Source organism: Schistocerca nitens, chromosome 6 (assembly GCF_023898315.1).
Source record: "Schistocerca nitens isolate TAMUIC-IGC-003100 chromosome 6, iqSchNite1.1, whole genome shotgun sequence".
Lineage (NCBI taxonomy): Eukaryota > Metazoa > Arthropoda > Insecta > Orthoptera > Acrididae > Schistocerca > Schistocerca nitens.
Window position 1 is genome coordinate 118,077,120 of NC_064619.1, and position 12,094 is coordinate 118,089,213.

Sequence of the window (12,094 nt, forward strand, 5' to 3'; positions counted from 1 at the left end):
GACTTAATGAGTCTCCTTGGTATATTCCACGCTTAATCTGTATTGGCTTTGATGTGATATTATTTGAATTTGTTTGAATATTAAGTGTGGTTTTCCAATTTTTCATTATTATGTTTAGGAACTGTATCAATTTAGGACCGACTTTGTATATTTCCAATATTTGTAGTAACCATGAGTGGGGTACACTATCAAAAGCTTCTTGGTAATCAATGTATGCGTAGTGTAGCGACCTTTGTTTAGTTTTAGCTTGGTATGTCACCTCTGCATCTATTATCAGTTGCTCTTTACATCCTCGTGCTCCTTTGCAACACCCTTTTTGTTCTTCATTTATAATTTTGTTCTGTGTTGTATGTGTCAATAATTTCTGTGTAATGACTGAAGTTAATATTTTGTATATTGTTGGTAGGCATGTTATGGGGCGATATTTAGCTGGGTTTGCTGTGTCTGCTTGATCTTTAGGTTTCAGATAAGTTATTCCATGTGTAAGTGTATCAGGGAATGTGTATGGGTCTGCAATGTAACCGTTAAATAATTTAGTTAGATGTGAATGTGTTGAGGTGAACTTCTTTAGCCAGAAATTTGCTATTTTATCTTTTCCAGGGGCTTTCCAATTGTGAGTAGAATTAATTGCTTGGGTGACTTCATGTTGCAAAATTATCACTTCAGGCATTTATGGTATCAACTTGTATGTGTGTGTTTCTGCTTGTACCCACCGTGCATGCCTGTTATGTTGTACCGGATTTGACCATATGTTGCTCCAGAAGTGTTCCATTTCTGTTATGTTTGGTGGATTGTCTATTTTAATGTGTGTGTTATCTATTGTCTGGTAAAATTTCTTTCAGTTTGTGTTGAATGTTTGGTTTTGTTTCCTTCTATTTTCACTTTTTTTGTATCTTCTAAGTCGTTTGGCCAGTGCTTGTAATTTCTGCTTCTTTTCATCTAATTGCACTATCGCTTCTTGTTGTGAGATTTTACCCAACCTTTTTCGTTTTTTTTCTGACATTTCATTTCTTATAAATTGTGTTAGCTGTCCGATGTCTTTTCTCAGTTTTTCTATTCTGATCTGTAGCCTGTGTTGCCATGCTGGTTTTGTGGGTTTCTTCTGTGTGTTGGTTGGTTCTGATCTCTGCCTAGTGTGTATATTTAGTGTAGTGAGTGCTCCTATATAAACCAGTAGTTGTAACTCTTCCATAGTTGTGCTTTCATTTATTTTGTTGTGTATGATTGTGTTGATAGTTTTTATTGTTGTTTCGACTTGTGGGTTATTTGGCGGTCTATGCAAGAATGGTCTAATGTCTGTATTTGTGTCTTTGTATTCTATATATGTCAGCTGAAATTTTTCTTCTATATCTAACATGTGTGTCACTACGTGTTCTATTTGTGCTTGTTCTGGTGGCTGTCTTAAGATTTCATTTTCCTCTGATTGTTTAATTGATGCGTGTTGTTCTTTGTTTGTTTGCCCTGGGTTGTTTGAGGCCATTACTGTATTTTCTTCTTCTTCTGATTGCACATTATTTTGTTCCAGTATTTGTTGTACTTGTTGTTTGATGTTTTCTAATTCTGACTGGGGTATCCTGTTATTTTTTATTATTACACGGATCTGATCAGCTAGTCGTTGTTCTGTTAAAAATTTTAATTCTGGGTATCTGGTAATAAATGTTGTGTATACTTGTGATCTGTATCCAGTTGTGTTGGTTCCTAGGTTTGTTGCTTGGTAATAACAGAACTTTTCCACTTGGCTAGCAGTGTCGTTACCATTGTGGGCAGGCATAGGGTTCAAGCGTCATCCCCGACCATGACGGCGCTTGTCCGAGGCTTCTTTAGTTCTGTCCTGAACCAACTAATCACACTAAAAGGGGGTTAGCCCTATTAGTGGTTTGTTCTTTTCGTCGCCTTTTATGACTGGCAGAACATACCGAAGGCGTATTCTTTTTATTATTATTATTATGTTCTGTAGCAATGGGTGCTGGAATCTATCATTACCTTCTGTAGTCCATTCAGAGTCAGATTATGCAGACATAAACTCCAGCAAACTTCAATATTCTGCCATGGGCTGCCAAAAGATCTCAATTCTATTGTTTATAATATCTCTCATTCCCACCAGACTGCGGCAGTTCATCAATTATTGATGACCTGACACATTTGCCAAAGCCCTCCAGACCTAACAGGTGATGAAGCCAATGACTATATTGCTTTGGCCTTTTAATTAAAATTCATACATGACAACGAACATGTTTTTTTTTTTAAAAAAAAAAAACTGAAATCTGAAATACACCCATAAATTAAAAACTTTGTGATGAAAACTAAACGTTTAATAACGGCCCCCATATACCTTTGATGCCTTTGCCCTTGCATGCAAAAAGGATTGTGAGGATGTCTGCAGTGGCTGCTTCTGTTAAACAGCTTTAGAGAGTAAGAATTATATAAAGTCCACTTAATGTGTGTGATCTAAGTAGAGCTTTTGACTGCATTCCACCTGACATTTGACTAGCAAAACTCTAGTTCTATGGTATATGGAATCCTGCACTGCCATTCACTGTTTCCTATTTGGGTAAGGTAAGACAGTTTGTCTCAATCAGAAATATATATTCATTATCTGTTGAAATTAGCATTGCAGTTCTACATCTACAGGGTTCTATCCTCTGACGTTTTGGGGATACTTTGTCATAGGATACCTCCCTGCTTCTCTGACCCATGACATAGTTCCACACAGGTGTTGTGTAATATCATCGAGCAGCGGCATGTTTGTTTTAGAAAGGAAGAGGAGTAAAATGTAGAGGCATGGTGTATGAAGAGGTGGTGTGCTCTATTGATTTAATTATGTGGTGGCGATGTGTTTGTGTGGTACATTATTGCGTCATCTCGTGTGCTACAGTTGTCATTACATGGAGTGTACGAAATTACATGGTGGCACAGTGGAATGTAGAACGTTCTCAAATGAAACAGAATATTTTGTAAAATTTAAACTGTACTCTTAGGTGCCTGTATAACCACTGAGTGAGTGGATCAATTTTTTTCAGTAAATCACGAGAGAAGGTAGGCTGCTCAACATTTATTAATATATCGAACATGCAACTCTAGTATTAATGAAAATAGATCCATCTACCTCCTTCCATGATTTAATTAAAAACTTCATCCACCTACCTTCTCCCATGATTTCATTAAAAAGCATCGATTCGCCTACCTTCCCTTCATGACTTAATAAAAAAACAATGATCCATTTATGAAGTTTATAGAAAACTATTTTCTCGTGAGTTCTGCTGTCTTGTCCTATCCGGCTCATCATTCAGCATGTTCATTTCCTATCATTCACCATGCATGCAGTTACCAACCACAACCTGCAACAGAAAATCTGAGGACACTGTAAGTGCACTTTTCCTCTGGTGTTGAGCTATATATATGTGAACTGGAGACTGGGATACCGGCTAGTGTACTTGTGGGTGGGAGGGTGGGGGGGGGGGGGTTATTGGTGTCCTCTTCTACAGTTGAGCCATATAAGTGAACTGGAGAATGGGATACTAGCTTTTGTAGTTATGGAGAGGGTTTATTGGTATCGCAGTCTCGGGCTGAGCTATGTAAGTCAACTGGAGATTGGCATACTGGCTTTTGTAGTGGGGGAGGAGGGTTTTGAGTGATCTCCCCCCCCTCACTCCCCCAAATGTTGCCTCTTGAACGGTGTTTTTTTGTTGAATTTTTAGTTTGTTCCCATCCAAAACCCCACTTTTGCTACAGCTGTCCCACTAATTTTATTGAATGCATCACTTCATGTGGTATTTTTGCATTTGCCATGATTGATGTTTTGGTTGCCATGTTGGATACACTCGAAATAGGGTTCTTCACCATGGTGATGTCATTGGCCAAAGCAGACAGGTGGTACCCCAGTTTCCAGTAATCCTGACTTTTCTTTCTCATTGTTACAATTAGCTGACTGCCTGAACATTGCTTGCCACACATCACAGCATTACTACTCTGGAACACTTTATTCTGCACTGAAATGGCTTAATGTCAATAAATTCCACTTACCCTAGGCAATAACAAGTGTGAGATCCTCCACATTAATGTAAAAAAAAAAAAATTATAAATTATTAATTTTTAGTTACATGTTAGACTACCCAAATTATAAGGTTGTCAATTAAACTAAGAACAACCATCATAAAGCAAACATGGTTGGAAAGACAAACCAAAGACTGTGTTTTATTGGAAGAACACTTAGAAATTGCAACAAATCTACTAAAAAGACTGCCTACTCTTCTGTAGTACTGCTGCATTATATAGGATCCTTACCAGATAGAGGTGATGGAGGACATTCGAAAAAGTTTATATAAAAGGGCAGCTCATTTTGCATTATTGCAAAACACAGGATTGTGACACAGATATATTAAGCGAGTTAGGGTGGCTATCACTAAAACGAATGTGTATCTCATTGTGGCGAGATCTTTTTGTGAAACTTCAGTCACCAACTTTCTCATTTAAATGCAAAAATATTTTGATGAAATTCACCTACATAGTGAGAAGTCGCCATTGTAATAAAATAAGAGAATTCGGAGCTCACGTGGAAAGATTTAGATTTCATTTTTCAAATGTGATATTTGAGAGAGAAATGGTCAAGAAATAGTGTGAAAGTGGTGCTATGAACTGTCCACCAAACACTTAAGTATGAATTGCAAAGTAATAATGTAGCTATAGTTGCCACCCAGACAAAACTCAACACTTCTCTTTGGGAGTGACAAAGGATTTAGAAACTAAATCCATGAAATTTTTAGGTGCCAATATTGATTCAAAGCTTCACGTTCTTGAAAAGACATCCTGCGTAATTTTACTCATGCTGACTCTAAGAAATATGATTAACAGTCATGATCTTCAAGTGACTCACTTTGGACTCTTCTAGTCAAGTATATCTTATGACCTGATGGCATGGAGAAATTCCTTCTCACATCATTAACATTTTGAACGTACATCAACACATACTTTATAAATGATGACAGGAACATTTAAAAATTTTAAAATAGTTAAGAACTTTCCTTTGCTTTAATTGAATACATTAGTACAAGACTTGTATACAATATTATGAACAGTACCAGTCACTAGTTTCTTTCTCTGGAAAACGATAAATAGCAAATAAGGATTCAAGATTCTTATTTCACATCCCTGAAGTCTGTCCTCCATGATGTGGTTTATAGAACAGTATATGTGAATGAATGAATATCAAATCAGAACCATAGGTCACGCTGCATCTTAAGATAGCTTGGATACTTTAAGATGATCTGCATCTGCATACACACTCAGCAAACCTCCGTGAAATACTTGCCAGAGGGCCCTTAGTATTGTACCACATGATAGGCTCTCTTTCCATTCCAGTCGCACGTTACTCATTTGGCAGATGTTCTCAATCTGAATACAGTAATATTTAGTGTTTCTTCTTTGGTGAAGGAAATTCTGAAAATCATGTCTGGTAACTCTGCTTCAGTGGTGCTGTCATCAGTAACATTACCACTGCCATCACACACTGTTTATGACTTGCGTTTCTTTCTTATATTTTCCAATATGTAAGCATTTTTCATGTATATTAATAATGTCATGCAGTTGTTTATTGAAAATACTGAATTTTTATCTGGCACACAGGTAAACAAAAGTACTAATTTCCATGTGACTAACGGAAATACAATTTATAATGCTGTCAAGGTAGTTTTTCTACCTCTAAAATTTTGCCAATATTTATATTGCTTAGATATTTTTCTGCTGAGTGATTTCCAACTGCCTTTCATCGTGTTCTGCTTCAACCACATAGATTTTACCTCTTGACATTGCATTGTGCAAGATTCATTGTGGGAACTAGCTTTAAATTTTAACTAGATGTGTTTATTTCCTTGTAGTTAAGAAGGATACATGAATGGAATGAGTATATCATAACAAGTAGGTATTGAAGTTATATGTGGAATAGCTTTTCGATCGCATTCCGGTCTTGGCCTCTTTTTAGCATTATATACTGACTGACTCTGTGTCTATTGGTTCCTTTCAAATAATGATAACTCTCAATAAGTAGCATAGATAGCGTGTAATACAGTGATCTGTGTTTTTGTATCTTGATGATCATCTGAAATTTTTGTGTGGTGGGGAGGTGTGGAACAGGCTCCTCTCTGCTTCGTGTGGCCAAAGTTGTTGCTTGAATAGATAAGTAATGAAACTGACACATTTACCACCAAAGCGGTGTCAAATAGAAGGGCTTCTCAAGCAGGTAGCACTACTATAGAATGATTTACTCAACCTACAACAGTACGCTTCAGAACAGAGGCTGCCAATGGTTCAGCTTCCATTAGACTTCATAAGGACAGTGGGAAATACAGAATTAGAAGAGCAGTCATACAAGGAGATCACGCAATATCGAAATTATTTTCGGCTAAGTCATGAAAAATATCAGTGAAAGGGGGCGAGTGGCTGTGTAATGTAGCTCTTGGCAAAGACAAAGTCACAGGTCTGCTGCAGTGGGATCTGTGAAGTTGTGGATTATCAAGATACAGATCTTCCATTTGTTAAACATTCTTAAAACAGAGTCCGAAATATGTTTTCCATGCCTCGGTAATTAAGTATCCGCTTAATACAAGACTGAGTGTCATGGGTTTATTCGATGTATTGTACCCCTTAACGCAAATTGAAAACATGATACTGTACTACTCAAAACAAAATACATCCGAAAAAGTAACAAGTTTTGTTTACTTACACTATACTCGAAATCCTCTCCCGGTACATCCACTGATAGCAAGTTCGTTGCACTACACTGCTTACTGTTATTTTTTGGAGAATGTGACACAATCGGTTGTGACGTATTCACCGACATTTTTATAGGTACATTTCACCCCCTGAATAGTATAAAATAACTCAAGACTACAAGCATTTACTAACACCGGCAAAAACGAATATATTACTTCTGCTCCATTGTTTATGTACAACTACATCCGTCACTGTGCCCTGTCTTCATTTCATAGATGTTATTTTACAAAATCTAAAATATTATATCAAGATTTCATTACAACACGACTAGCGGCTACGTACAAAACTGAATGATCACGTATATACACCAGAATAACATTTCTTCCAATTCTAAAAGGTAGAAACGAAAAATAAACAAGCTCTTAAACTGTAGTGAAGCGTCTGCCAAAGTATTTTGCAGAGGAACTTTGGCGAAATTACTTAACATCGTTGGTTTGTTTTGATGGCAGTAAGGTGGTGGGATTGTGTAGGGTGTTTCAAAGAAAGTCGTGTGAGGCATGTGAAGGCGTTATAACACTATAATGAAATATCTTCATGTTGTGAACACATCACTACGCTGATGCCACAACCTGACATCGCTATTTAAATCTTGCAATGGCAGAGGAGAACGTGGTAATACCTCCACAAGAAGTAGCTACTTCGACGTACACTTCGTTGTTGCAACAGACGTACGATGAGGTAAAATAAGATTTTTAAACTTTGCAGTTCTGCCCTTTGATGAGAGTGAACAACCAGTATGATTACTGGTGTGTGTGTGTGTGTGTGTGTGTGTGTGTGTGTGTGTGTGTGAGAGGCCCCAAGAAAATGTAAATGAATAGCTTTAGTAGTCCCCCAACAGAATCTGGCAGTGATATGTGGATGTCATAGATGTATCATCCCTCACTTGACCGCAACCTACTCGGCATTGTTTAGATCTGAATGATTGCAGTAAGAGATGATTAATTTCCAGAAACATTCTGTGTGTCAACCAGCCCCTATGATTTCCTAGCTTTTCATTGGGCCTTCCTCAAGGGAATTTTTTTCCGAAAGGCAGAGGTGCCGAGTAACCATTGAACATTTGCGACAGTCATTGGAGGAAATTACAGCTTAGATGGTGCATAGGGTGTCATGTATTTGTGTATATAATGAGTATGTCATGTTTTTTTTGGTGGACAAGTATCTTAATAAGTAATAGTAATGACCGATTAATATATGTATCTCATCAGTTGCTATAACCTTTTCACAATGTGTTTGTGTATTTGTTGTTGTTGTTGTTGTTGTTGTTGTTGTTGTTTATTCATCCAGAGACAATTTACATTGCATGGATTTCGTCAAAAAAATACATAGTATATATATACACGAGACAATTTACATTGCATGGATTTCGTCAAAAAATACGTAGTGTATATATATACACACACATATAGGGTGAACAATACTATACAAAATACAGATGTGCATAGTGGACTACATAACATCAGACCACATTGAAATAGCATGTACAACTTTGATTATTTACATTGATGTATGAGAAAGACTTTTTACATGGAATACACAGTTGACATTTAGATATAACACATACAATTCTAGCACTTTTGTACATATTATTTATTTAGATCATAGTAACAGTCAGATAAAAATTACTATTGGCACAGAGTACATAAATATAATTGTTTAGTATGAAGCTATTCCAGGTATTCTTTTACACTATAATAGCAGTTGGTCATTAAAAACTTGAATACTGCTTCTTTAAATGAAGACAATTTTTTTATTTCTTTTATCTTTAACGGTAGTTTGTTATACAATCTGCTTCCTTGTATGTTTGTTTGTTTCTGCGCCAAAGCCTTGTTAACTCTTTTTATATGAATGTCATTGCACTTTCTTGTGTTGTAAGTATGTAGATCCGAGTTGGATTGGAAATTGTTAATATTTCGTTTTACATTAATTACGCTTTTCTGTATATAGAGGCACGGTAGGTATGCCTATATTCAAAATGACCAGAGAGATTCCATGTAAATGTATAAAGACGAATAATTAATAAAATAAATCATGATACATTAAGACTGCTCCAGCACAACACAAGAAGCCTAGATAAAATAAGAAAGATGATCTCATATCACAGTCTGAAAGTGAAAGATTGAAACATATCTGCAAATATGCTGTGCATCACAGAACATCAGGTAAAACTTAACAAAAGGCCAATCATTAGAATGTAGGTAACATAAACTGAAGAGGCGTACCTAGATGGATACAGTTAATAGTATTCCATTACTGGATACACAATATAAGGAAAGGGGCAGTGGAATAGAGTTCCAGGCCATAGACCTAAATAAGTGTTGAATTGTTCTTTTGAGTGTGTTGGTTCAGTAATAGACTTGAAAACATATGAGGTAGTAGCTCTGACGGGTGTCAACTGAAAGTTTCGATTCCACCCATCTGCCCATGCCGTAACTGTGTTGTGTGATGTCATTGTGGCGCAGTGTTTTAATATGGTGCATTGTACTATTTGGTGGTACAGGTCAACGGAAGTGTCAGATTCCACCTGTCTGCTTTGACGCGTGATGTAAGGGTGTTGTGGTGTGTGACATCATTACGGTATGGAGTTTGAGTTGGGTGTATAGATGTCATCTTGTGTTTGATGGTGCCCGCTGTGTGTGTGTGTGTGTGTGTGTGTGTGTGTGTGTGTGTGTGTGTGTTTTTATGTAATTGTTTTTTGGGTCTATCTTAATTGAGTTGTAATGTTTTGTGTATTTATTGTGTATTGAATGTGTTTTAATTTATGTAGGGTTGTTTGACTTTTGAATTTCTGAGGTGTTGTGGTTTTGGTTTTTTTTTTCGTAGTTGTAGGTGCTTTTTTTTTTTTTTTTTTTTTTTTTTTTTTTTTTTTTTTTAGTTGTGATTGAGCTATGTAGGTGAAGGGAAATGACTAATTCCAATTTTTCATAGTTTTTGCTGTAGACGTTGGCCTTGGTATCGTCAGCGGTGGTTGAACTATATAAGTCAAGGGAAGTGTCTGATTCCTGTAGATTATGTAATTTTTTGTGTTTTAGGATTGTGGTGTGGTTTTTTTCTGTTTTGTTTTACCTTCTCCACACCTGAAAACCCCCAATTTTCCATCGTTGTCCCGTTAATTTGGTTGTATTTTTGGAGGAAGATGTTATCGTCTTATTTATATGTTGTTGTTGTCTTCAGTCCAGTGACTGGTTTGATGCAGCTCTCCATGCTACTCTATCCTGTGCAAGATTCTTCATCTCCCAGTACCTACTGTGACCTACATCCTTCTGAATCTGTTTAGTGTACTCATCTCTTGGTCTCCCTCTATGATTTTTACCCTCCGCGCTGCCCCCCAGCACTAAATTGGTGATCCCTTGATGCCTCAGAATATGTCCTACCAGCCGATCCCTTCTTCTAGTCAAGTTGTGCCACAAATTTCTCTTCTCCCCAATTCTGTTCAATACCTCCTCATTAGTTATGTGCTCTACCCATCTAACCTTCAGCAGTCTTCTGTAGCATCACTTCCATACATAGCTACACTCCATACAAATAGTTTCAGAAACGACTTCCTGACACTTAAACCTATACTTGATGTTAACAAATTTCTCTTCCTCAAAAACACTTTCCTTGCCATTGCCAGTCTACATTTTATATCCTCTCTACTTCGACCATCATCAGCTATTTTGCTCCCCAAATAGCAAAACTCCTTTACTACTTTAAGTGTCTCATTTCCTAATCTAATTCCCTCAGCATCGCCCGACTTGATTCGGCTACATTCCATTATCCTCGTTTTGCTTTCTTACTAAACACCTTATATGTTATACCTAAGAGAATAAGACCACAGCAATTGCCCTATCACCTTTCTTATGTACTTGGCAGATTATTCCCAAGCTCAGATCCTAAGGCATTTCTTCCTTTATCTAATTCACTTTATTCTACATCTATGCGATTACTCTGCTATTCACAATTAAGTGCCTGGCAGAGCATTCAATGAACCACCTTCAAGCTGTCTCTCTACCGTTTCACTCTTGAACGGTGCATGAGAAAAACGAACAGTTAAATTTTTCTGTGCTAGCCCTGATTTCTCTCTCTCTCTCTCTCTCTCTCTCTCTCTCTCTCTCTCTCTCTCTCTCCCCCCTTTTTTTTTTTTTTTTTTTTTAAAAAAAAAAAGATCATTTCTCCCTATGTAGATGGGTGCCAACATAATGTTTTTGCAATTGGAAGAGAAAACTGGTGGTTGAAATTTCATGAGAAGATCCTGTTGTTAACGAAAAACACCTTTGTTTTAATCATTGCCACTGCAACTCACGTTATTATGTCTGTGGCACTATCTCCCCTATTTTGTGATAATGCAAAATGAGCCACCCTTCTTTGAACTTTTTCAATGTCATCCATCAGTCCCACCTGATGCGGATCCCACACCACACAGCTATACTCCAGTATAGGGTGGACAAATGTGGTGTAAGCACTCTCTTCGGTAGATTTGTTGCACCTTCTAAGTGTTCTGCCAATGAATCACAGTCTTTGATTTGCTCTATCCACAACGTTATCTATGTGATCATTCCAATTTAGATTATTTGTAATTGTAATCCCTAAGTATTTAGTTGACTTTACAGCCTTCAGATTTGTGTGACTTATCACATAATCGAAATTTAGCAGATTTCTTTTAGTACTCGTGTAATTTTTACTTGTATGATTTTTACCCTGCGCGCTGCCGTCCAATACTAAATTGGTGATCCCTTGATGCCTCAGAATATGCCCTACCAACCGACCCCTTCTTCTAGTCAAGTTGTGCCACAATTTTCTCTCCTCTCCAGTTCAGTTCAATATCTCCTCATTAGTTATGTGATCTACCCATCTAATCTTCAGCATTCTTCTGTAGCACCACATTTCGAAAGCTTCTATTCTCTTCTTGTCTAAACTATTTATTGTCCACGTTTCACTTCCATACATGGCTACACTCCATACAAATACTTTTAGAAACGACTTCCTGACACTTAAATCTATACTCGATGTTAACAAATTTCTCTTCTTCAGAAATGCTTTCCTTGCCATTGCCAGTCTACATTTTATATCGTCTCTACCTCAACCATCATCAGTTATTTTGCTCTCCAAATATCAAAACTCATTTACTACTTTAAGTCTCTCATTTCCTAATCTAATTCCTGCAGCATTACCCGATTTAATTCGACTACATACCATTATTCTCGTTTTGCTTTTGTTTATGTATGTATTATATCATACTTTCAAGACCCTGTCCATTCCGTTCAACTGCTCTTACAAGTCCTTTGCTGCCTCTGACAGAATTACAATGTCATCGGCTAACTCAAAGTTTTTTTTTCTTCTCCATGGA

General features: G+C 37.0%; 2 protein-coding genes across 2 annotated transcripts in view; one reads left to right on the plus strand and one right to left on the minus strand.

Moving 5' to 3' along the window:
* Window positions 1-7,101, minus strand: part of LOC126262492 (uncharacterized) — a 93,079-nt gene extending 85,978 nt beyond the window's left edge. Inside the window, exon 1 of the mRNA XM_049959157.1 lies at window positions 6,719-7,101. Coding sequence (XP_049815114.1) covers window positions 6,719-6,835 — 117 coding nt within the window. The 5' untranslated portion in view covers window positions 6,836-7,101. The remainder of the gene's footprint in view (window positions 1-6,718) is intronic.
* An 87-nt stretch (window positions 7,102-7,188) lies between these two features.
* The window catches only part of LOC126262491 (unconventional prefoldin RPB5 interactor-like protein), a 57,509-nt gene continuing 52,603 nt past the window's right edge, over window positions 7,189-12,094 (plus strand). The window contains exon 1 of the mRNA XM_049959156.1: window positions 7,189-7,446. Coding sequence (XP_049815113.1) covers window positions 7,363-7,446 — 84 coding nt within the window. The 5' untranslated portion in view covers window positions 7,189-7,362. The remainder of the gene's footprint in view (window positions 7,447-12,094) is intronic.